The following is a 24,508-nucleotide window of genomic DNA, read 5'->3' on the forward strand; positions in this document are numbered from 1 at the left end:
TGTCAGGGTATCAATGTGGCTGTGTGTTGGGGTGACTGTCAGTGTGGCTGTCCGGGTGACTGTGTCAGTGTGTCGGGGTATCAGTGTGGCTGTGTGTTGGGGTGACTGTCAGTGTGGCTGTCCGGGTGACTGTGTCAGTGTGTCGGGGTATCAGTGTGGCTGTGTGTTGGGGTGACTGTCAGTGTGGCTGTCCGGGTGACTGTGTCAGTGTGTCGGGGTATCAGTGTGGCTGTGTGTTGGGGTGACTGTCAGTGTGGCTGTCCGAGTGACTGTGTCAGTGTGTCGGGGTATCAGTGTGGCTGTGTGTTGGGGTGACTGTCAGTGTGGCTGTCCGGGTGACTGTGTCAGTGTGTCGGGGTATCAGTGTGGCTGTGTGTTGGGGTGACTGTCAGTGTGGCTGTCCGGGTGACTGTGTCAGTGTGTCGGGGTATCAGTGTGGCTGTGTGTTGGGGTGACTGTCAGTGTGGCTGTCAGGGTGACTGTGTCAGTATGTCGGGGTATCAGTGTGGCTGTGTGTTGGGGTGACTGTCAGTGTGGCTGTCCGGGTGACTGTGTCAGTGTGTCGGGGTATCAGTGTGGCTGTGTGTTGGGGTGACTGTCAGTGTGGCTGTCCGGGTGACTGTGTCAGTGTGTCAGGGTATCAATGTGGCTGTGTGTTGGGCTGACTGTCAGTGTGGCTGTCCGGGTGACTGTGTCAGTGTGTCAGGGTATCAATGTGGCTGTGTGTTGGGGTGACTGTCAGTGTGGCTGTCCAGGTGACTGTGTCAGTGTGTCGGGGTATCAGTGTCGCTGTGTGTTGGGGTGACTGTCAGGGTGACTGTGTCAGTGTGTCAGGGTATCAATGTGGCTGTGTTTTGGGGTGACTGTCAGTGTGGCTGTCCGGGTGACTGTGTCAGTGTGTCGGGGTATCAGTGTGGCTGTGTGTTGGGGTGACTCTCAGTGTGGCTGTCCGGGTGACTGTGTCAGTGTGTCAATGTATCAATGTGGCTGTCAGGGTGACAGCGTGTTAGTGTGTCAGGGTATTGGTGTGGCTGTCAGGTTGACGGTGTAGCTGTCAGGGGGACAGCAGTGTCAGGCTATTGGTGTGGCTGTCGGGGCAACAATGTGTCAGTGTGTAAGGGTATAGGTGTGGCTTTCAGGGTGACAGCATGTTAGTGGGTTGGAGTATCAGTGTGACTGTAAGGGTGACAGCATGTCAGTGTGTCAGGGTATTGCTATGGCTGTCAGGGTGTCAGTGTGGCTGTCAGGGTGATAGTGTGTCTGATTGTCGGGGTATTGGTGTAGCTGTTGGGGTGACAGTGTATCCGGGTGTGACTGGGTGTCGGGGTGACGTGTCCCTGTGTATAGCCTGGCTGGGTGGATTCTGTTTCCTGGTTGCAGGTTGGCCAGGGGGGAGCTGGGGGTCATTAAACTGGGGCAGAGGGCTGGGGCGGGCCCTGGGGGAAGAAGGGGCTGCTGCAGGGCAGCTCCCTCTCTCTGGGTCCCACTGCTGCCCCCATGTGGAATTGAACTGTGGGTGGCCACTGGCCAGGATCGTCCCTCCTATTCCACGCACCCCCCTGCAGGGCTGGGACAGACACTTCATGGCCAGTAAAGATCCCAAGGCCTGAAGGCAGTTTGATAGGCCAAGCTGGAGTGTGAACCCCAGTGTCTGGGCCAGAGCCCAGTTCAGACTGCCTCTGTTCTAGCTCCTGGTTGACACAGGTTGGTTAGGACTTCCTGTCCTAAATGGCTGTTCCCCAGCTGCCCCGACTCAGAGGTGGCTGCATCTCAGGGCGGACAAGCCATCCCCATGCAGTGTGATGTGCGTCTTTTCCCCAGCTGCCCTGCTCCAGAGGTGGCTGCGTATGTGGAATCATAAATCCACGCAAAGCACAGAATCCAGCAGATTCCAAAGAGGGGAGAGGTCGTGTTTCTGGGGCGGGGTGGGGCGGGGCAGGGAGGGGGATGATGTTATAATGTTAATGTCCTGGCACTTTGGGATCCTGAGCAGGAAGAAGAGGAGTCAGGTGGTCATTAAACCTAACAAGATTTCTGCTATTCCTTCACACACATACACAGTCACTGACTAGTGTAGCACAGCCAAGTTACAAGTGAGCTCAGACTCTGGGAGGGGAGTGGGGTCTAGTGGTTACAGCAGGGGGGCTGGGAGTCAGGACTCTTGGTTCCTGATCACAATTCTCACTCGGGAAGAAAGCACAGGGTGCCACCTCCCCCGCCCTCCCTCCAGCAGGGCTTGTCCCCTCCAGCAGGGGGCAGCAGGGACACACTCTCTCTCTCTCTCTCTGTTCTAGCCTTACTCCAGCTGCGGATCCCATTGTTAGGGCCCATCCCCCCCAGCCACACTCACACCTCCAAGCCCTCTGCCCAGCTGCAGCCTCCTTCCCCCTCACCCCCCAGTACCCCCGGCATCTCCCTGCAGGGAGTGTTTCCACCACCCAGATTCCCACCCCCCATCACAGGACAAAGGCCCCTGTGTGAGGGGAAATGCCAGCTCCGGGCTGGGATCCCACTCCCAGGGACTGGCGGGCAGCCAGACAGCTGGGCCCATTGTCCCCCAGCCCCCACAATCCACCCCTGGTCCTGAGCATCTGAGCAGGCATTTCTGGGTGAGGGGGCACAGCTGGGATAGCAGGAAGATTAGGAACCAGCCTGGGAGGGGGAAGGCAGAGTCGGGGAAAGAACCCAGGAGTCCTGACTCCCAGCCCCCCACCAAACACTAGACCCCACTCTCTTCCCAGAGCCAGGGATAGAACCCAGAAGTCCTGGCTCCCAGTACCACTCCCCGCTCTAACAACAAGCCCCAATTGCCCTCCTAAAGCTGGTGCCCCCTAGAGGGGAAAGGCTCATGTCCCATTTCCTGCCTGGAGCAGAGGGATGGGATGTGGGCAGGGGAGGTTAACTAGCCATAAGCCCTGCCCTCTCTGGGCAGACAGACACGGGCCCTGTCTACAGTAGGAGTTGCGACGATCCTGCACCCCCCCAGTTCCCGCCATCTATGAGGCTTTCTTTGTGTCTGGGGCAACTCCAGGGATCAAAGCAGGGGAGGCTGGGAGTCAGGATTCCTGGTTTCTCTCCCAGGCTCTGGGAGTGGGGTGGTGTCCTCTGGTCCCGGGAGTACAGGGTAACTCTGGTAACTGGCGGCAATGGCAGATCATTATCCTGCTCTGCGGCTAGCAGAGGGTTAACAGCAGGTGTAGGATGCGATCATGCAGTCCCAGCCCTTACTGGTCATCGAGCACATGGATGTTCACTCTGAACCCTACTGACACCACCTGTTAGCTCTTTGTAATGGCGGTGACCTGGGGTTGTGGGTGGGGCCTGCTTCTGTAAGTGGAGCTTGGTGATGCTGGGTGGGGTACATGGTTAGTTGGTGGGGGGAGGTGGAGCCAAGTTGCCCCACCAGCTAACTCCCCCCACCAGGGGTGGTGAGTTATATGGGCCCGTGGTGCCCGGGCTCCAGGAATATTCAAGGCCCGGCAGCCTGGCTCCACCAATGTTCAGGGCCGGGTATCTCCCCAGCCCTGCCTGCTGCCCCAGATGATTTTAAAGGGACTGGGGGCCCCTGCCGCCATCACCAGATGTGCAGCGGGCCTAAAGCAACTTCCTGCCTGCCCTTGCTTCGCACAGCACGCCACTCCCAGAAGCAGTTGGCACGTCCCTGCGGCCCCTGTGTCTCCATGCATGCCCCTGCCCTGAGCGCCGTGTCCGCCATTGGAACTGCGACCTTTGGGAGAAGCGGAGGTGATCCCTGCAGCCAGCGACATGCAGAGACCTCCCGGCCCCCCAGGTAGGAGCCACTGCCGTAGGGGCGTGCGGGTTGCTTTTGGGAGCCGCCTGAGGTATGTGCTGCACCCCTCACCCCCTCCTGTACCCCAACCCCCTGCCCCAGCCCAAAGCCCGCACCCAGCACCCACACTCCCTCCCAGAACCTGCACCCTGCACTTCCTCCTGCACCCCAACTCCTTCCCCTCCCTCCCAGAGCCCATCCCCCTCTTGCACCCCAACTCTCTCCCAGAGCCCGCCCCCTGCATTCTCTCCTGCACCCCAACCCCTGCCCCAGCACAGAGCCCACACCCAGCACCCATACTCCCTGCCAGAGCCCGCACCCCCTCCTGCACCCCAACTCCCTGCCCCCGCCCAGGGCCTGCACCCCACACCCAAACTCCCTCCCAGAGCCTTAGGCAGGTGGGGGGGCAGGACTTGGACCCGTTCTGGGCACCACCAAAAATTATATAACCCTGCTGCCCCCGCCCTCCCGTCACCCCAGGGTGACCCCCACCCCCTCACTCCAGCCACATGGTTTGCTTCCATGACACACAGAGCTTCACTTTTTGGCACAAACAGGGAATGGCCCAGGCAGCTGCTGAGCCCTCCCACGGCCAGGACAGAACCCAGGAGTCCTGGCTCTCAGCGCTCCCCAAGTCTAACCACCAGACCCCAGTGCCCCCCAGGGCTGAGGTAGAACCCAGGAGTCCGGGTGCCCGGCCCCTTCTCCCAGCCCCTGGGCTGAGCTGCCCCCCTCCTTTTCTTTACTTATGGCTCCGCCCCTGGTCAACACCCCCCTCCCCAAGGTTCCCCATCTCCGGCTCGCGATTGGCTGGCAGCACTGCCACTCACAGAGGAAGGGACGGCCACAAGAACTGCGGGACGGGGGAGCACCGACAAGCGGACTGACCGAGATCGCAGGGGGACAGCGGGACAGAACCGGGGATGGATGGAGAGACACAGGGTTAGACAGAAAAATAAAGGGACAGATACAGGGTAGATACAGGGGTGACTAGGGGGAGAGATACAGGGGTGGATAGAGGGGTGGATACAGGGGTGGATAGAGGGGTGGATACAGGGGTGGATAGAGGGAGAGATACAGGGTGGACGGAGAGATAAAGGGGTGGATACAGGGGTGGATACAGGGGTGGATAGAGGGAGAGATACAGGGTGGACGGAGAGATACAGGGGTGGATAGAGGGGTAGATACAGGGGTGGATAGAGGGGTGGATACAGGGGTGACTAGGGGGAGAGATACAGGGGTGGATAGAGGGAGAGATACAGGGTGGATGGAGGGAGAGATACAGGGGTGGATAGAGGGAGAGATACAGGGGTGGATACAGGGGTGGATACAGGGGTGACTAGGGGGAGAGATACAGGGGTGGATAGAGGGGTGGATACAGGGGTGACTAGGGGGAGAGATACAGGGTGGACGGAGAGATACAGGGGTGGATAGAGGGGTGGATACAGGGGTGGATAGAGGGGTAGATACAGGGGTGACTAGGGGGAGAGATACAGGGGTGGATAGAGGGGTGGATACAGGGGTGACTAGGGGGAGAGATACAGGGTGGACGGAGAGATACAGGGGTGGATAGAGGGGTGGATACAGGGGTGGATAGAGGGGTAGATACAGGGGTGACTAGGGGGAGAGATACAGGGGTGGATAGAGGGGTGGATACAGGGGTGGCTAGGGGGAGAGATACAGGGGTGGCAGAGAGCTGCATAGCAAGAATCAGGAATTCAGGGATAGGTAGAAGGACCCCAGCGTGGAGGGGGTCCCAGGGTTGTATAGGGGGGAGCAGCCCAGGGCCCCTGGGCCAGACAATGGGCTGGGGGGGACCATGGGCCTGTGCCCCCCTGCTCATGCTACTGCTGCTGGCGGCTGGGGGGGGTGAGCGGCGCCGGGCCCCCCGGCGGAAATGCCCCATCGGCTGCAGCTGCACCCAGGACAACGCACTGTGTGACAGGACAGACGGGGTCCCCCAAGGACTGCCCCCCGACATCACCTCCCTGTAAGATCCCCCAGCAGCCCTCTGCCACCCCTGCACCCCCCTCCTCACGACCCTGCCCTGTCACACAATCCCTTGTTACTGGAAGCTGGAGCTGTGATTTGATTCTGGTTCTGATTCAATGGTGCTGGGTTTATCGGTCACTGGTGCCAGTTCTGTTGCTGTGGCTGGTTCTGGTCTATTTGCCGGCTGGGGTGGGTGACTGCGTTGTGTCTGGTGGGACACTGGTGTCAGCCCTGGTAGGGGGCCTGCTGAGAACCCGATTCTGGCACCGGTTCTGGTACTGGTTCAGTGTCACCGCTGGTCTTTGTGCCACTTGGATCTTTGTGCTAGTTCTGGTTTGACATTGATGCTGATTCTGGCATTGGTTCTGGTCCTCATTTGATATTGGTGCTGGTTCTGGTTCTGGTGCTGGGAGCAGCTCTGATTTGGGGCTGGTTCTGGTTCTGGGAGCAGCTCTGATTTGGTGCTGGTTCTGGTTCTGGGAGCAGCTCTGATTTGGGGCTGGTTCTGGTTCTGGGAGCAGCTCTGATTTGGGGCTGGTTCTGGTGCTGGGAGCAGCTCTGATTTGGGGCTGGTTCTGGTTCTGGGAGCAGCTCTGATTTGGGGCTGGTTCTGCTTCTGGTTCTGGGAGCAGCTCTGATCTGGGGCTGGTTCTGATGCTGGTGCTGGTCGGAGGTTGCTGGCTGTTCTGGTTAAGGTGCTGGTTCTGGTGCTGGGCCATTCACCAGCTCCACTACAGCTCTGCACCCGGGGTGGGCGTTGCGCGGGGGCTGGTTTGGGTTGGATGGTGCTGGCGGCCTTGCTCCCGGTGTCCCCTTGGGAAGGCTCTGGGGCTGGTTCTGGCAGTGGTACCAGTCGTGCTGTGATAGAGGTGCTGGCTCAGTGCCAGGGGGCGCCTGGTTCTGGCTTGAGTCCCAGGTTCCAAGGCAGGAGGGACTATTGTGCGCATCTCGTGGGACTCCCAGGTCGGAGAAGGGCCCAAGTCATCCCTAGAGCAGAGCTGTTCGACAATGTCCAACCATGGCTTAAACATTGCCAGTGAGGGAGCATCCCCGACCCTTGGCTAATTGCTCCCATGGTTAATGCTCTCGCCAGTAACAATTTACATCTTGTTTCTAGTCTGAAATTGTCTAATTTTGACTCCCAGCCCTTGGACCATGTTAGACTTTCCTCTGCTGGACTAACGCTCTGTTCTAGCCAGGATCACGTCACCCCTGGACCTGCGCTGTGCTCAGCTACAGCGATGGAGCTCCTGGACTTTTCTGGTCTTATAATCCTCCTCCTGGTTCTTCTCTGGCTCCTCTGCAATTTATCCGCCTCCTTCCTGAACTGGACACAGGAGTCCAGCTGTATACACACCAGGGCCGAGGAACCTCTCTGCCCCTACTCAAGACTCCTCTGTTTATGTGTCCCAGGAGCCCCTTGGGCCACGGAGAAAGATAAATTATGCTCTTCAACATTACCACCAACAATGTGGAGGGAAACATAAACCCACCCCCACTGATACTCACCACTCCCCTTCCTCCCATCCAGGCGCTGTATAGGTTGTAGAACCGCCCTCACGGCCCCTCTAAAGCGGGTTGGTTTTGGAACCAGCACGGCCTTCCTCCACCCAGTGACTGCCAGCGCTTTGGGGTCTCTCCGGGGCTCTGAAATGAGTCCAATTATCAGCCTCCTTTTCCTGATTAACATCGTCCTCCCAGCTGGTTTTAGCTTGGGCCTCCAGGCTGCCTCTCTCAATGGTGCTGTTGAACCTGGGTCTTGGCAGGAGGCTGGTGCTGGTTCTGGTTTATGGTCAGTTCTGGTTCTGTGTTGGCTCTGGTTCAGCTTTGGGTTTGCTATTGGGACTGGTTTGAAGTTGGTTCTGGTCTCATATTAGTGCTGGTTCTGTTCCTGATGGCGGTGCTGGTTGTGATCAGAAGGTGGTGCCGGTTCTGGACTGGTGGTGCTGGTCTGATGGTGCTGGTTCTGGTCTGGTTCTGGACTGCTGGGGCTGGTCTGATATTGATCTGATGGTGCTGGTTCTGGTCTGATGGTGCTGGTTCTGGTCTGGTGCTGGTCTGATGGTGCTGGTTCTGGTCTGATGTTGATCTGATGGTGCTGGTTCTGGATTGGTGGTGCTGGTCTGATGGTGCTGGTTCTGGTCTGGTTCTGGACTGCTGGCGCTGGTCTGATGTTGGTCTGATGGTGCTGGTTCTGGTCTGGTTCTGGACTGCTGGTGCTGGTCTGATGTTGGTGCTGGTTCTGGACTTGGTTCCTCTCCTGGCTCTGGAGCTGCCCGTGGTGCTGTGCCCTCTCTGTGGGAGTCCTGGTGATGGGTGCAGCACCGGTGCTGGTGCCGGTTCTGACCCGTACCCCCCTCACACCCCGTCTCCCCTCCCCAGGTCCCTGGTGCGATCCGGATTCACTGAGCTCCAAGAGGGAAGTTTCCTGCAGACGCCATCCCTGCAGCTGCTGTAAGGAGACCAATGCCCCCAACTCTCTAGTGTGCAAGGGGGAGCCATGTCTGTGCATGGTAGCCCATGGGGGCAGGGAGAGCATGAAAATGGGTGTGTGCTGGCCAGTGTGTATGGGGAGGCGAGTGTGCAAATGGGTGTGTGTCAGCCAGTGCATATGGGAAGGTGCATGTGCAAATGGATGTGTGCTGCTCAGAGGGAGCAGCTGAGGGGGCAGTCTTGTGGGGGGCAGGTGCTCACCGTTAGCCCAGGAATGCTCACAGCCCCGAGCCGGGTGCCGCCCAGGCACAGTGAGGGATGGGCCCTGCCCCACAGAGCTCACCATCTACACAGACACAGGGGGCAAGGGGAAACTAAGGCACGGAGCAGGGAAATGACTTGCCCAGATTTACCCAGCAGGTCTGTAGCAGAGCAAGCAAGGGAACCCAGGAGTCCTGGCTCCCAGTCCCCGCCCGCTCTAACCATAAGGCCCCACTCCCCTTCTGGAGCCAGGACAAGGCTGTCTGGGGGGAGCGGAGGCTGTGGACTGGGATTGAGGGAGGTCAAGAGTTCAGGGTCCCGGCAGGCACTGACTCCCCCTCTCTCCCCAGCTTGTTCACATCCAGCACCCTGGGGCTGATCAGGGACGATGCCTTCGTGGGACTCCTGCACCTGGAGTATCTGTGAGTGTGCGAGGGGGTGGGGGTGCAAGGGGGAGTCTGCACAGGGGACTTTGTGGGGGCGGGAAGCAGGGGGCACACAGGGCGTGACCCACTGACAGAGCCCCCCCCCCTTGCAGGTTCATCGAGAACAACAAAGTCGGCTCCATTTCCAAGAACGCACTGCGGGGCCTCAAGGGGCTTGTGCATCTGTGAGTGACACCCCCCCCCATGGCCTCTCGCCCCCCAGCACCAACAGACCCCAGTGACCCCCCTGGCCCCCGAAAACCGATGGACTCTGGGGACCTCACCAGCTCCCCAGCATCGACAGACCACGATGACCCCCCAGCACTCTAATACCAGACCCCAGGGACCCCTGTGACTGACCCCCTTGGCCCCCCAACACCCCCCACCCCAACACTGACAGACCCCCCCAAGAACCCCCTGACACCCAGCCCTGATATCCCCCTGCGATCCCTGACACCAGAGGTTCCTTGGCACTAACACCCTCCCAGGGACCCCAACATCAGCCTGATGTGACACCCCCCAAGGGGACCCCTCCCCCTGACACTCCTGTCACCCCTAAAATGAATCCCCCAATGGGGCAACCCCCAAGGGAACCTATCCCCACACTCCCCCCCGACCCGCGGACAGCCCGTACCAGTGGAACCCCCACCCCACCCCCCCACACACACACTGGGACCCCTCTGTCCCCACGGGACCCTGCCCCCGCCCTGTGGCCAGATGGGAGCAAACACCCCACAGAGGGGAAGGGCGCCGGTGTCGAAGGGCCCTCCCCATCTGACGTCTCCCCCCGTCCAGGAGCCTGGCACACAACCAGCTGCAGACGCTGCCACGCCACCTGTTCCGGGGCCTGGATGCCCTCACCCACGTGTGAGTGGGGGGCAGAGGCGGGACTGGGGGGCAGGCGTGGGGGAGGGGATGCGGAGGAGCGGTGGGGGGTAGAGATGGGCAGAAAAGAGGAGGAGGAAGAAATGAAGGGTGAGGACGGGGCAGCAGTGGGGGGGAGGGGCAGAGGAGGGCCTTGCTGCCTGGCTCTGGCCCCCCTGCCCCATGTCCCCCGGCCCCACGCGGGGCGATTCTCCCACCAGGGACCTGCGGGGGAACCCCTTCCACTGCGACTGCCGGATCAAGTGGCTGGTGGAGTGGCTGAGCAGCACCAATGCCAGCGCCGAGCTGGGCGAGTGCCAGGGCCCGGCCGAGCTCAACGGCACCCGGCTGAGCCAGCTGCACCTTCAGGACTTTGACTGCATTACCACCGGTACGGAACCCCTGAGCCAGCTGCACCCAGCCTCGGGTAGCCGGCCCCATGCGGCGTTATGTGCGGCTGTTCCCCAGCTGCCCCGCCCCAGAGGTGGCTGCATCTCAGCCCCGGGTGAACCCATTCTTAGCTCATTGCCCTCGCTGCATCTCAACCCAATTCCTGGTGAGACACAAACTGCTCCAGAGCTGGCTGTGTGAGAAGCCTCAGGACTCCTGGGTTCTATCTCCAGACCCAGGAGGGGAGGGAGGTCCAGTGCAGGGGGCTGGGAGCCAGGACTCCTGGGTTCTATCTCCAGACCCAGGAGGGGAGGGAGGTCCAGTGCAGGGGGCTGGGAGCCAGGACTCCTGGGTTCTATTGTCTCAAGGCTGGCACAGGAAGCAGAAGAGAGCGCAGAGCTGGGGATGAACCCAGGCGCCCAGCTGCTCCCCAGCCCTGGTCTAACCTCCACCCCCACCAGCGCTGGTACTGTTCCAGTCGCTGCCCTTCCAGGCGCTGGCGGTGGAGCCGTTCTGGTACCAGGGGGAGCAGCACGTGGCCATCACCCAGCCCTTCGCAGGGCGCTGCAGCCTGCTTGAGTGGGACCACCTGGACGGGGCCTTCCGGGCCTACGCCTCCATCAACGGTGAGCGAGGGCCCCAGCCCGCCCGGCTACCCCCGAGTCCCCTTGTGCTCCGCCTCCCCACCATGTCCGCCAGTGCCCCCTGCACCCCACCTGCAGGGATACCCTCACAGCCCCCCTGAGCCCTGCCCCAGGGGTACCCCGGAGCAGCCCCCTCCCCTCCACGAGATCACCCACCCCCCCGGCACCCCTACCTTCAGCTGCCCCTTTTCTTCCCACCAGGCAGATCCCCTGACCCCCTTAACCCATCTCCCCACCCCAGGGACAGCCTTCCCCCCAAAACCTCCCCCTGTGCAGCCTTCCTGAACCCCTCTCCCTTCCTCCCTCTTTCTAACCTCTGCCCCCCTTGGGCAACCCCCCGATCCCTGCCCCCCTTGGGTAGCCTCCCAATCCCTGCCCCCTTGGGCAGCCCCCCGATCCCTGTCCCCTTGGGCAACCCCACGATCCCTGACCCCTTGGGCAGCCCCCCTGACCCCTTGGGCAACCCCCCGATCCCTGTCCCCTTGGGCAGCACCCCGATCCCTGCCCCCCTTGGGCAACTCCCCGATCCCTGCCCCCTTGGGCAGCCCCCCTGACCCCTTGGGCAACCCCCCGATCCCTGACCCCTTGGGCAGCCCCCCTGACCCCTTGGGCAACTCCCCGATCCCTGCCCCCCTTGGGCAACCCCCCGATCCCTGCCCCCTTGGGCAGCCCCCCTGACCCCTTGGGCAACCCCCTGATCCCTGCCCCCTTGGGCAACCCCCTGATCCCTGCCCCCCTTGGGCAGCCCCCCTGTCCCCTTGGGCAGCCCCCCTGACCCCTTGGGCAACCCCCCGATCCCTGCCCCCTTGGGCAGCCCCCCGATCCCTGCCCCCTTGGGTAGCCTCCCAATCCCTGCCCCCTTGGGCAGCCCCCCTGTCCCCTTGGGCAGCCCCCCTGACCCCTGCCCCCACAGGCTCGTCGCCCGTGGCCTGCAAGCCGCTGGTGGTGGAGGGGCGGCTGCTGGTGGTGCTGGCACAGCTGGCCGGGGGTTCCCATGTGTGGCGCCAGGAGGGGGCCTCGGGGCGCTTCGTGCGGCTGCAGGAGCTGGGCCCGCAGCGCATCCGCAAGCCCAACGCCCTGGCCAGTTTCCGGGTGGACGGCGACTGGTTCCTGGCCGTGGCCGACAGCTCCAAGGCGGGGGCCACCACGCTCTTCCGCTGGGGTGGGCGCGGCTTCTACGCCCACCAGGCCCTGCATGCCTGGCACCGCGACACCCACGTGGAGTTCCTGGAGCTCGCCGGCCGGCCCAGCCTCATCCTGGCCAGCAGCTCCCAGCGCCCCGTGGTCTACCAGTGGAGCCGGCCCGGCCGTGCCTTCCTGCGCCACACGGATATCCCCGACATGGACGACGTCTACGCCGTTAAGCACTTCCGCCTGCGCGGGGACGTCTACGTGTGCCTGACCCGCTTCATTGGTGACTCCAAGGTCAGCGCCTGGCGTGTCCCCAGCGTGCCCTGCGCCCAGCGTGCACCTCCCGTTCCCAGTGTGCCCCCAATGTGCCCTGTTCCCCGCCTGCCCAGCGCTTAGCGTGCCCCCCCGTGCCGGTGTGCCCTGTGCCTGGCGTGCACCTCCTGTTCTCAGCGTGCCCAGCGTGCCCTGTGCCTGGTGTGCACCTCCCTGCTCCCAGCATGCCCTGCATCCGGCATGCACCCCCCTGCTCCCAGCATGCCCTGCATCCGGCATGCACCCCCCTGCTCCCAGCATGCCCTGCATGCATCCAGCAACCCTGCAGTGTGCCCCCGCTGTACCCTGCTAACAGTGCTCCCAGAATGCTCTGCTCCCGGAATGCTCTGACTGGGCCAAGCATGCTCTGCTCCCATAATGCTCTCTGTCTCTGCTCAGCTTCTCCCACCATACTCTTGACTTTGCCTCTGCCCCCAATATGCTCCCATCTTGCTTTGCTCCCACTCAGCCACTCCCATCATTCTCTTCTCTCAGCATGCTTTCTGTCCCCCATGATGCCCTCTGCCTCCAGTCTGGCATTACCCATAGAATCAGAGAATATCAGGGTTGGAAGGGACCTCAGGAGGTCATCTAGTCCAAGCCCCTGCTCAAAGCAGGACCAACCCCAACTAAATCATCCCAGTCAAGCTTCTCATCCACTGTAATCTCCAGCCTCTCTGCCCTGCTGGCATTTCTGGCATAACCCACAGTCCTCTCTGCCTCTTCAGGTGATGCGCTGGGAGGGCTCCATGTTCCGGGACGTCCAGCACATGCCATCGCGCGGCTCCATGGTCTTCCAGCCGCTGGGAATTGGGAACCACCGCTATGCCGTGCTGGGCAACGACTACTCCTTCAGCCAGGTTTACCGCTACGATGCCCGCTCGGGCCTCTTTGTCCGCTTCCAGGAGCTGAACACCCAGGCGCCCCGCTCTTTTGCCCACCTGGCCGTCCACCAGCGGGACTTCGTCTTCGCTGCCAGCTTCAAGGGAGACACGCAGATCTACCGGCACATCACCATCGACCTGAGTGCCTGAGCCCCGCGCCGGGGCAGAGGGGGGCAGAACGGGCTTCAGACAATGTGGGGGAGCAGCACCAGCCTTAGTCACCGGGTGGCACAGAATGGGATGCAGACAATGGGGGTGCAGCACCGGCCACGGCCACCGAGGGCACAGAACAGGCTTCAGACAATGTGGGGGAGCAGCACCAGCCTTGGTCACTGGGGACGCAGACAATGGGGGGGTACAGCACCAGCCGTGGCCACTGGGGCTCAGAAAGAGACACAGACAATGGGGGTGCAGCACCAGCCATGGCCACTGGGGGTGCAGAACAGGCCCCAGACAAGGGGGAACGGAGCAGGAGGAGGCTGTGCCAGTGATGCCCACTAGGTGGGGACAGCAGCAGGGACCGACTTTTCAAACCTATTTCGATGCCAACCCTCCGCCCGCCCGCCCGCCTTTTAAAATCGGTTCTGGAGTTGGTTAAGAACCGTTTCCCCGTTACATTTTTAAAAATGGATTTCAGAGACTTGTTTTTTCCCCACCTCTTTACAAAGGTTTCTGGTTAAGAGCCAGTGTCCTGTGGCTTTTTCATCGTTAGCATTTCCCTTTCAGGTGTGTCTTTTTCAAATTTTTATTCATTTACAATTTTCCTTAACTAAAAAAATTCAATTTTCAGTCAGGTCCTGCTTTTAAACCGCTGAGTCATTTCACAGAGTCATTAAAGAAAACCATTTGCCACCTTTTTCATTCATTTCATGTTTCTTACTTTGATGGCATTTCCTTTTTAGCCTTTAAATCTTTTTCCATCTCCCCTACATTAAATGTTCGGGTTCATTTACTGAGTCATTTTGTCTCAAAGTTTTAAAAGTCACGTTAATTGTTTAATTTTATTTACTCTTTTAAGCCTCCCCCCACAATAATACCCTGTTGCTTTGATTCTGTCACTTTTCTCGGTACCGAGAAAACACTTTGCTTTGTTTTCGTTCCATTGTTTCTTTCCTTTTTAAAAAACATTAAATAGAAAATTCAGGTACCCCCACCCCAACTGCCCTTTGTTTTAGTTCCCGTTTAAGGGGGTCAGTTCCAAGGGGGGGGGGGCGTCCTGTCCCGTCATTCAAAGGGAGGTTTTGTTTGCCTTTTTCCCCGTTAAGTTGGAATTTTATTTACTTTTCTCCAACTAATTTGTCCTTGGTTTTTAATTTTGCTTTTAAAATAAAATTGTGATCAAGGCCCCCCATCCAGGTGGCTCATAGGCTGGATTCTTAGCTGCTGGGCACCCCCTGGGCCTGAACTAGTGCAACAAGATGCCAGGCTAGATGGGCCCATGGGGCTGATGGGAGGGGACAGGATGCCAGGCTAGATGGCTCATGGGCCGGCTCCAGGGGGAAGGGAGGCTATGGGGCTAGCTAGGCCCACTCTGGGCTGGGGGAGTAACACAGGACTTGACAGTCCAATAGGCCTCAACCAGCTGGTGAATTTTAACCCTTGCCACCCCTGCTGGTCACTAACCAGCAGTTTCAGCTACAGGTGCCCCATCCCCACACCCTCCACTGCCCCTGGGGGCAATAGGGACTTCAGGGGTGCCTGTGTAGCTAGTGCCCATGTTGGGATGGGCGGGGGGCACACAGGTTGGAGGTAGCTGCTGAAAAATCAGCATGGAGCATTCCTCTGTCCCCCTCCCCCAGACACGACCAATGCCCCCTGCCCCATTACCCCAGCCAGAGCTCTGTAAATAACACTATATATTGTCCCTGTGCTGCTGTGATGGGGGTGGGGGGCAGAGCAAAGACGAGAAAGGGGGAGACAGCCAGGCCTCCTGGGTTCTACCTCGGCTCTGGGAGGGGTGGGGTCTAGAGGGTAGAGCAAGGCAGGACTTGGAGCCAGGACTCCTGGGATCTATCCCAGGCACTGGGAGCGGCAGAGGGGAGCCAGGACTCCTGGGCCTAGGGGATTTAGCTGTTGCAATGCTGAGTGTGGCAGCACCGACCTTGCCAGGGCCCTCCCCCGCCCCAGTGCCCCCCACTGCACATTTGGTGCCCACAACCATGGGCACATCAGGCACTGTCTGAGCCCCACCAGAGCCAGCAGGCTGAGTGGGGAGGAGCCTAAAGTAGCCAATAGGAAGTGCTGAGGAGAGGGGTGTGGCTGGAAGGGCATTGGGTACCCAGGGCCATCTGGCTGCATACCCTGCGCCCCTTCCTAGGGCAGCCCTTAATCCTCCTCCCCCCTTTGTTCACTGGCACTGCTCCCCTTGCTGAGAGGTGGGGGGCAAAATCACCTTCCCCTCTGTGTGTGTTGGGGGGAGGGTGCTTGATGGCCCCCTCAGGCTCCCACGGGCCTTCTGACTCCACCCTTGAGCGGGCAGGTTTCAGCTAGTCCCATTCAGGTCCCCATCCCCCAGCTTTGGGGCACAGACCGCGGGTTCCTGGCTCCTGGCACAGCGTTAACTGTTTCGCACCCCTGAGGTAACAATGCAAAGTAGAGAGAGAAACTGAGTCACACAGGCTCCCTACAGTTCCAGAACATTCCCCTTGGCCCAGTGGCTCTGGCGGCAGTCCCCCCTGCCAGGACTCGGGCTGGAAGCCCAGCCATGCCGGCCTAATGCTGCACTGGAATATGGCTAAGGACACGGCCTGGCTCCTCCCCCTTCAGCCCTGTGGCTACAGCAGGCAGCTGGGCCAGGGGAGAGCAGGTTCCCTGCGGCCAGGGAGAAAGGATGGGCACAGGTGTTGCCCAACTACCCCCGGGGCAGGCCTGGCTCAACTGAGAGGGAAGCTGTGATGGCAGGGCAAGGGCAGTTTAACCCAGGCAGCCTGGGTTTAGGAGCCCCAGAGATGGGGTAGCCACTGTTTAGCCCTGGCTGCTGTGGGGCGTAGGGAGCTAGGCTCCCAAGAGTGCTGGTGGCCAGCCGTGGCACCCTGTCTAGCGGGACCCAGGCGAGCTAGCCAGGGCTGCAAGAAAAGGACGCTAGGGGGCAGGGAGGAGAGCCTTTGAGAGCTGGAAACCCCTCTCCCAACCCTGTCTTCCCCTGCGGCACAGTGGGATTGGACCCAGGGCTCCCCAGGGCCAGCGGTGTGCCCCGCCCACAGGGTTACATGGAGGGCAGAAGGGCTGGCTGCTTGGCACTGCCTGTGTGAGCAGCTGGCAAGGGCCCAGCCAGAAGCGGGAGTTGGCACAGAGCAGCTGAGTAGGGGCAGGATGCCTGTGGTTCATCCCATGCCCAGCCCGCAAACTGGGGGCAACTTGGGCCTTTCTTGGCCAGTAGTTAGGTGTGCACTGAGTGCAGGGCCTGGCCCCCAGGCTTCTGGCCAGCCCAGCCAGGGTTTCATCAAGAGTTCAGCCAATTCAACGCATTTTCACGGGACGCTGCAGGTTCCTCACACTCTGCTGGAACTAGGAGCTTTCCTGGGGTTCTCCTGCTGGTTTTCTGCCCCATAGCCACCGGGGCCTTCCCTACACCAGAGCCAGCGCCCCCTAGAGGGGGAGAGCCCACTTGTCCTACCTCCCTGCCCTGGGGCCAGATGGGAGCTGGCGCCCTCTAGAGGGGAAAGGCCCCTTGTCCCATTCCCTGCCCCCCCTCAAGTCAGCCAGTCCTGTCCCCCCGCCGGGCCGGATGGAAGCTGGTGCCCCACAGTGGGGAAAGGCACCCATGACTTGCTCAGGGTTTCAAGCTCAGGAGACTTTTATTCCACAGCGTGGAAAGTTCAGTTAAAAAACTTCTCCCCCTCCCACTTCCCTAGATGGGGAGGGTGGGGGGACGGGATGTCCCAGCAAGGAGCCAGCGCCCCGGGCGAGACCTGGCACCGGGACCATCCTGGTTCAGCAGTTACTGGTGCTGCCTGCGGAGAGATGGGGGTGGGGGAAAAAGAGGAACAGACCCGCTTACAAAGGAGCCATGGGAGCAGTCTGTGGAGCTGGGGGTGGGGAAAAACATGCAACCCACTAGCCCCACATAGGACCCCCTCCCCTCTGCAGCCTGAGAGGTCTCTCCTGCCAGCAGCCAGTAGGGGGCGACACAGGGAAGCAGGAGGCGGCCCACAAGGGTCAGGGTGACAAGTTTAGAGATCCCCTTCCCACCCCCCAGAATCCAATGCATCCCCCCTGGGCCAACCAGGAAAGGGAGAGGGGTTGGGGGACTTACCAGGAGTGATGAGGTGCAGGGGCTCATTTGGTCGCCGGCTGAGGAGGAAGAGAGGGGGTTATGGGCATTTGGAACGTTACCCCCCCCCCAACACCACGACCTCCCACTGCCCCAGCCTGACCCCTCCACCCACACACCATGCCCCCTCCTCACTACCCCACCCCCACTGGTTCCCCCAATTCACACCACACACCCCCAGCAGAACCCCCTGCATCCCCAGCCACAGCATGACCCCACCTCTTCCAAAGTGTAGCATGACCCCCCCCCCTTGAACCCCCCAGACCCCACCCCCTACCTGGCTTTGCGGTTAAATTTGCATTTGCATTTTCCACCTAGGGAAAAAAAAAGCGGGGGGAGGGTTAGACACAAACCTGGTGGGGGAGAAGCAGTGATCCCCTCCACCCAGGAACAGCTGCCCCCCTATCACTGCCCCCCCCACCGCTAGTGACAGATGCTCAGTGCAGACAACCCCCAATTTCCTCAGGTGCCAGAATATCCCCACCCCACCTCCACCCTCCTGCTGCCGAGACACCCCTAGGGCACAGGGACACCCCCCTCCCCATCACCCCATGGACACTGGGACACCGTCCCAGTTCTGAGGCCCCCCCACCTACCTTCCTAGGGCCCTGGGACACCCCCAGCCAACCCTCACCTGCTGGGTGATGAGACCCCCTCCCCAGTCCCTGCCCCCACCCCACTCACTGAGCAGCACGACAATCCCCAGGGTGCAGAGAACGGCAGCGGCGATCAGCCCCCCGACCCGCAGGCGGTGCCAGTCTGGGGGAAGAGGAGCCGTAAGAACCTGGCCTAAGGGGACCCCTAAATCATCTCCCTCTGCTGCAGAGGGGCAGCTCAGCTATACCCCCACCCCCATGCTCCCAGATCCACCCCCAGAACCCCTCACCCAACACCACATTCCCTGAACCCCCCATCCCCCCGCCCAACACCACATCCCCCCATGTCCCCCAACCCCCCCATGAAATCCCCCCACCCAATCATGTCCCCTGAATCCCCACCAAATCCCCCCCAAATCCTTCCACTTGACACCACATCCCCCAAATCCCTCCATCCCCCTGCCCCCCAATTCCTCCCCGCCCAACACCACATCCCCTGAATCCCTCCCATCCCTGACTCCCCTAGCCTCCCACACCCAGAACCCCCAACTAGATCCCCAAATCCCTCCACTCCCCCACCCTCTTCCCCCCATCCAATCCATCCTCCCTCCCTCCCCCACCCCTTGGTCCAGTGCAGGCTCTCCACAGCCCATCCCAGGCTACTTCCCAGCTCCCCATGAGAGGGCAGGAGACTGGCCTGGCTAGTCCAGCCCCTCCCTGTGCCAGGCTCAGCTGGCGGGGTCCTGCCCCGGGAGATGCCAGCGGAGGGAGATGGCAGGAGCAGCACTTACCATAAAAGAAGGGGCTTGCTGGATCTGGCATGGGGCAGAAAAGAAAGAGTTAGGGTCATGAGGCCAGGACTCCTGGGTTCTACCCCCAGCTCTGGCAGGGGCGTGGGGTCTCCACTGGGTTAGAGCAGGCGTGGGGGCTGGGAGTCAGGACTCCTGGGTTCCTTGGACCAATCCAGGCTGGTATCCTTCCCCCAGCTGCTCCATTTTCCTTAGGCCTCTACCCTTCCCACCCCATCAGAGGAGTGACAGCCCAGGCTGAAGTGCCCCCGCCACCCTACCCCCAGTGAGTCCCCTCTGCTCCCTCCCGCCTCCCAGGGCAGCTCAGGACCATGCTGGCAGCAGGAGAGCAGAGGGTGAACTCACCCATAGGGTGTTCAGCCTTCAGGGCAGGAAACGCTGCTGAAAGAGAAAATAGCATTGGACTCCCAGCAGGGGGCGCTGTGGGGAGCAGGGCAGGAGAGCTGGCAGAGGGGGAGCTCCTGGCTACTCCAGCCCCAGCCTCTTCCAGCAGGGGGCACTGTGGGGAGCTTCTCACCTGCCAAGAGCAGCAGGAGGCCGGTGGTCACTGGCTGCATCCTGGAACCGCGTCTGGGGGGCAGGTCCCTACACAAAGGGGCAGGGCAGTTAAAGCTGAGAAGGGGCCAGCACCAGGACTCCTGGGTCCCCCCCAGACCTCACTCCCCAACGTTAAACCAACATCTGCCTGGGCCCCCGTGTCACATTTCCCGCCCCCTCCCCAAACCACCAGCCAGCCCCGCCCTGGGGCCAGATCAGAGCTGGTGCCCCCTAGAAGTTAAAGGCCCCGTTTCCCCGTACCCCTGCAGCTCTCCCCAGCCAGCCAGCCCCCACCCCTGGGGCCGGATCAGAGCGGTGCCCCCTAGACATGAAGGCTTCTTCTGTCAGTTGAGGGCGCTCGCTCTCTCCCCAGCTTGGGCCGTGGGTTCGTAACCGGCAAGGTCAGTCAGCCGAGCGCGCAGAGCCCTGCCTGGGACCCCACCTCGCAGCCGGGACCCCCAGAGAATGGCCTGGAGATGCGGTATCCTAGCAACCAGGAGGCCCAGCCCAGCTTGGCAGGCAGCTGGCTCTGGCCAGTGGGAGGACAAAGGGCTGCGGGGGCCGGAGAGAGGACCCCAGTGACCTGACCAGCCGGTTGCAGCCAGAGGGGAACAAAGGACGGAAGAGAGAGGGGCCCAGCGCCCCGTTTACCTGGGACGGAGGACAAAGGACAGGGGACGAGCTGTTGGGGAAGGGGATATAGGATGCTCGGCGGGAAGGAGGGGGCTGCTGGACTGGCGAGGGAGCAAGCAGAGCCCCCCTGGATGCAGGAGAGACCTAGATGTGCTTTGCTGGGGGAGGCCAGGCCTGAGGCCCTGAGAGTTTCCTCTGCTGGGTTCAGATGCTCAATAAACCCTCCTGTGTTACGCTGGCTGGGAGTCCCTGCAGGCTAGAGACCGGGGCTGCTTTGCTCCCTCTGGGCGTGGAGGCCCCGGGAGCCCAGAGCCAGTGGACTCCCTGAGGGGCCAATGCAACTGGCCAGAAACGGTCCACAAAGCGTGTGGGGTGGTGGGGAGCATAGCCAGGGCTGGATCAGGACTCCTGGGTTCTATCCCTGGCTCTGGGAGGGGAGTGGGGTCCAGTGGTTAGAGCTGAGGGTGGGAGGGGAGCCAGGACACCTGGGTTCCATCCTGGCTGTGCCACTGGCTTGCTGCACCTCTCTGGGTCAGCATCCTCCCCTTCTGCTCTGAGTGGCCCTTGGGCCAATTCCCCAGTGCTCAGATGGGGGAGTGGGGGCAACGCCAAGCCCGAGCAGCACCAGGGCACACATGCCCCCATCACAGCAGGGCTTGCTGGATCTGGCATGGGGCAGAAAAGAAAGAGTTAGGGTCATGAGGCCAGGACTCCTGGGTTCTACCCCCAGCTCTGGCAGGGGCGTGGGGTCTCCACTGGGTTAGAGCAGGCGTGGGGGCTGGGAGTCAGGACTCCTGGGTTCCTTGGACCAATCCAGGCTGGTATCCTTCCCCCAGCTGCTCCATTTTCCTTAGGCCTCTACCCTTCCCACCCCATCAGAGGAGTGACAGTCCAGGCTGAAGTGCCCCCGCCACCCTACCCCCAGTGAGTCCCCTAGGACTCCTAGGAGTCCCCCAGGGGTCCAAAGGGTGGCACATGGTAGAAGATAGGCTAGGACTGGCAATGGGACAGGGAGCTCCTCCCCCAGCTCTGGAAAGGTGGGAGGGCCTCAGCCAGCTCAACAGGCTCCTCCCCCCAAGCCAGGCACCCAGGGCCCCTTAGCCCTGCTGCCCCAGAGACTAGGCCACCCACCCAGCCCCCTCCAGGACAAGAGAGATGACATCCCTCAGCCAAGCCTTAGCCCACCCCCTTCTCCCAAGGAGGTCATAGCAGCTGGCATTGCTGGAATGTCCTTAACTCCTCCCCGTCATCCTTAACCTTGCCCCCTCTCCTAGGGGTGCTATATCTGCTGGCAGAGCTGCAGCCAGGGTCAGGTCTGTACCATTGGGGTAAGGCACAGAGGGGAGGGCCGGGGGGGGGTCATTCCAACACAGGAGACAGTCCAACACCCCTGAACCAGGCTGGGATTGAGCCCTGCCCCACCAGCATCACATGGCCAGGGTTCAGCTCTGCCCCCAGATGGAGAGTGCCTCCCGAAGGCAGGGCTGGGACACCTGGAGCCATTGAACTGCCCCGGTCAAGTCACCCCAGTAGGACATCCCAGGGACTCAAGCCCCAGATGCCCAGTCTGGGTGTCAGGATGGCCCCCAGCCCCCACCTAGCACTTCTCATCAGTAGGGCTCTGAGCAGGCCGATATCACGGTCTCCCAGGACAACTGAGGAAACTGAGGCACAGAGAAGGACCAGGACTCAATCCAAGCTACCCAGTAGGCTGCCCTGTCTCCAAGCAAGGGAGAACCCGCCCAGCCCAGCCCCACCCCAACCCTGAGGCCGTTGTGCCAAAGGTGAATTCCTCTCCCAGGAGCAAAGGGATCCCCTGGCTAGTCTGGATTTGTCTGGTTTCGTCAACCAGCTGTCCGCTCCCGCTCAGCCTGTGTCTGCTGGGCAGGGGGGCCGCTGCGCTCAGCTACCTCCCGCTCCTAGAGCCAGCTGGGGCTGTGGGAGCAGCAGGGAGCTGCCAGGATTCCCCGGGGGCGGGCGGATTCCAGGGTTAGGGCGTCTCCCAAGCCTGAGGCCTCAGAGCTGGCTGATCCCGCTGCACAGGGAGCCAGGCCAGGGTGTGGCCCATAGAAACCCACCTCCCAGGGTCCCCTCTTTCTGCCCTGCCCCAGAGGCGCCTGGGGCAGCAAAGGGTCCAGCCCACCACAGCTCTGCCCTGGGGAGGGGAGGGAGCTGGCTGGGTGCCGGGAGTCCTGGGTTCTTTCCCTGGCCTGGGGAGGAGAGTGGGGTCTAGGGATTAGACCAGGATGCCTGGGTTCTTTCCCTGGCTTGGGGAGGAGAGTGGGGTCTAGGGGTTAGACCAGAGGAGCTTGGAGCCAGGACGCCTGGGTTCTCTCCCCATTGCTGGCAGGAGCTGGTAGGCTGAGGGTGCAGCACGGCTCAGGCTAATCGTGTTTCTAGGCAACCCCCTAGAGCAGTAACCCCTTAGTCCCCAGGTGGGGCAGGATTAATAATTCCAGTAACAATCCCAGTGAACCAGGCCTGCCTCGGGTCATTTTCACATTGCAGTGCAACCCCCTCAGCTGGCACCAGGCATCGCTACCCCAGTGCCAGGCACCTGCCACTGGGACCTCAGAGCTCTAGAACCTCAGTGCTGAGCTGGCCACCCAGAACAGCCATTGACACGGGGCAGGGGCAGCCCTGGCCCCCAGGATCTTTGAGGACGTAATGGGAAATACTGCACCCTCTCCAGGCCCCGCACAGACCCCTTCCCCTCCCCACAGATCAGGGCCCCCCCCCTCCCCTCCCAGCACTGCACAGACCCCCCACAATCCAGCATCCCTCCTGTAGCATTTTAACTTGTAGAGGGCAGATCATAGAATCTCAGAGTTGGAAGGGACCTCAGGAGGTCATCTAGTCCAACCCCCTGCTCAAAGCAAGACCGATCCCCAACTAAAGCATCCCAGCCAGGGCTTTGTCAAGCCTGACCTTAAAAACTTCTAAGGAAGGAGATTCCACCACCTCCCTAGGTAACCCATTCCAGTGTTTCACCACCCTCCTAGTGAAAAAGTTTTTCCTAATATCAACCTAGATCTCCCCCACTGCAACTTGAGACCATTACTCCTTGTTCTGTCATCTCCTCCCACTGAGAACAGTCTAGATCCATCCTCTTTGGAACCCCCTTTCAGGTAGCTGAAAGCAGCTATCAAATCCCACCTCATTCTTCTCTTCCGCAGACTAAACAATCCCAGTTCCCTCAGCCTCTCCTCAAAACTCATGTGTTCCAGTCCCCTAGTCATTTTTGTTGCCCTCCGCTGGACTCTTTCTAATTTTTCCACATCCTTCTTGTAGTGTGGGGCCCAAAACTGGACACAGTACTCCAGATGAGGCCTCACCAGTGTCAAATAGAGGAGAACGATCACGTCCCTCGATCTGCTGGCAATGCCCCTACTTATACATCCCAAAATGCCATTGGCCTCTTGGCCTTATCCTCCCCACTTTACAGATGGGGAAACTGAGGCACAGAGCAAGGCCAGCCTGGGATGCCAGCAGCCAAGCCAGGAATAGAAGCCAGGCGCTCAGCACATTCACCCCAATACCCACTCCCAGGGCAACCAGACAATCTGCCCCCGGCAGCCCAGCAACAGGCAGCAGCTCCACACTAGGGCCAGGATCCCCCAGCCCAGTAAGGGCAGTACCAGGTGACTTACCCAGGGCAGAGCAGCAACAGCAGCTAGGCACAGACAGTACAGCTCAGCCCTCTCCTGGCTCAGCTGGTTAAGTAGGGCAGGGTCCAGACCACACCCAGGCAGGTGGAGACAGGTCTGGCTGCCTGGGCTCCAAGGAGGGGAGGGTTGAGCCTAGATCCTCCACCTCAGCCAGTCAGGAGCTGATCCAGGCAGCGCAGCAGGGATCGGGCAGCCCCTCGGGGGCCGGGCACCATGGAGACGAGTTTGGAGGTCTCTGCGTGGTCCCCTCTTGTGTGTCAGTGTGCAAAGTGTCAGAGTGGGAGCCAGGACTCTTGGGTTCTCTCCCCAGCTCTGTGAGGGGAGCGGGGTCTGGTGGGTTAGAGCAGGCAGGCTGGGAGTCAGGACTCCTGGGTTCTTGCCCTGCCTCTGTGAAGGGAGTGGGGTTGGGGGGCCCTGAGTTCCTGAGTGGTTGTGGGTAACAGAATTGCAGGATTATGCAGCATGCTAGAAGTCAACATTCAATGAGGGATTCCTGCGCTAGCAATGGCTGCAGGTTGAGAGTGAGGAGTGCAGGCAGGACAGGCTGGGCCGGCAGGGGCTGTGGGTCGGGAGTGAGGGGCACCAGCAGGGCTGGGCCGGTGGGGCTGTGGGGTGGGAGTAAGAGGGACAGGCAGGACTGGGTCGGTGGGGCTGTGGGGCCGGAGTGAGGGGGGCTGTCAGGGCTCTGGGGCAGAAGTGAGGGAGCTGGCAGGACTGGGCCAGTAGGGGCTGCAGGTCGGGAGTGAGGGGCACCGGCAGGGAGCCCAGGGCCGGGAGCAGGTCCTAGTTGTCTGTGTGTTCAGGACATTCCCTCCCAGCTCTGTATTTGCCGTTCCCAGATGCAGACGTTGCCCAGCAGCGAGAGC

At 61.1% G+C, this 24,508-nt stretch overlaps 2 protein-coding genes across 4 annotated transcripts; one reads left to right on the plus strand and one right to left on the minus strand.

Annotated features, from left to right (window-relative positions):
* Positions 1–5,465: 5,465 nt before the first annotated feature.
* Positions 5,466–14,151, plus strand: LOC140902572 (leucine-rich glioma-inactivated protein 1-like). Of its 2 annotated transcripts, XM_073322787.2 has the most exons (9): positions 5,466–5,780; positions 8,165–8,236; positions 8,827–8,898; positions 9,015–9,086; positions 9,697–9,768; positions 9,987–10,156; positions 10,617–10,781; positions 11,713–12,224; positions 12,971–14,151. In XM_073322787.2, exons 1-9 carry the CDS (start codon positions 5,593–5,595, stop codon positions 13,274–13,276), a joined length of 1,629 nt encoding a protein of 542 aa, XP_073178888.2. In that variant the 5' UTR covers positions 5,466–5,592; the 3' UTR covers positions 13,277–14,151. The 2 variants fall into 2 exon arrangements, with proteins under 2 accessions (XP_073178888.2, XP_078706641.1); XM_078850515.1 differs by lacking the exon at positions 9,697–9,768.
* FXYD3 (FXYD domain containing ion transport regulator 3) lies at positions 14,100–24,508 on the minus strand. 2 transcript variants are annotated; one of them, XM_073322836.2, is made up of 8 exons: positions 23,625–24,508; positions 19,322–19,389; positions 19,150–19,182; positions 18,787–18,810; positions 18,084–18,158; positions 17,677–17,713; positions 17,382–17,419; positions 14,100–17,079 (listed from the first exon to the last, which is right to left on the minus strand). In XM_073322836.2, the coding sequence occupies exons 2-8, from the start codon at positions 19,359–19,361 to the stop codon at positions 17,060–17,062; spliced, it is 267 nt and encodes an 88-aa protein (XP_073178937.1). In that variant the 5' UTR covers positions 19,362–19,389; positions 23,625–24,508; the 3' UTR covers positions 14,100–17,059. The 2 variants fall into 2 exon arrangements, with proteins under 2 accessions (XP_073178937.1, XP_073178936.1); XM_073322835.2 differs by having other exon boundaries at positions 19,150–19,185; positions 23,625–24,504.

The sequence above is a fragment of the Lepidochelys kempii genome, chromosome 24 (genome assembly GCF_965140285.1).
Source record: "Lepidochelys kempii isolate rLepKem1 chromosome 24, rLepKem1.hap1, whole genome shotgun sequence".
In the NCBI taxonomy this organism is placed as follows: Eukaryota; Metazoa; Chordata; order Testudines; family Cheloniidae; genus Lepidochelys; species Lepidochelys kempii.

What these genes read in the sequence shown, in the direction of transcription:
- LOC140902572 (XM_073322787.2), top strand. Translation starts at nt 5,593, where the DNA reads ATGGGCTGGGGGGGACCATGGGCCTGTGCCCCCCTGCTCATGCTACTG. An exon ending in CTGGATGCCCTCACCCACGT is followed by an intron (nt 9,769 to 9,986) that starts GTGAGTGGGGGG and finishes TTCTCCCACCAG; the next exon opens with GGACCTGCGGGGGAACCCCT. An exon ending in GGCCTACGCCTCCATCAACG is followed by an intron (nt 10,782 to 11,712) that starts GTGAGCGAGGGC and finishes CTGCCCCCACAG; the next exon opens with GCTCGTCGCCCGTGGCCTGC.
- FXYD3 (XM_073322835.2), bottom strand. Translation starts at nt 19,361, where the DNA reads ATGCAGCCAGTGACCACCGGCCTCCTGCTGCTCTTGGCAG. An exon ending in GGGGATTGTCGTGCTGCTCA is followed by an intron (nt 17,714 to 18,083) that starts GTGAGTGGGGTG and finishes TTTTTTCCCTAG; the next exon opens with GTGGAAAATGCAAATGCAAA. An exon ending in CCTGCACCTCATCACTCCTG is followed by an intron (nt 17,080 to 17,381) that starts GTAAGTCCCCCA and finishes ATCTCTCCGCAG; the next exon opens with GCAGCACCAGTAACTGCTGA.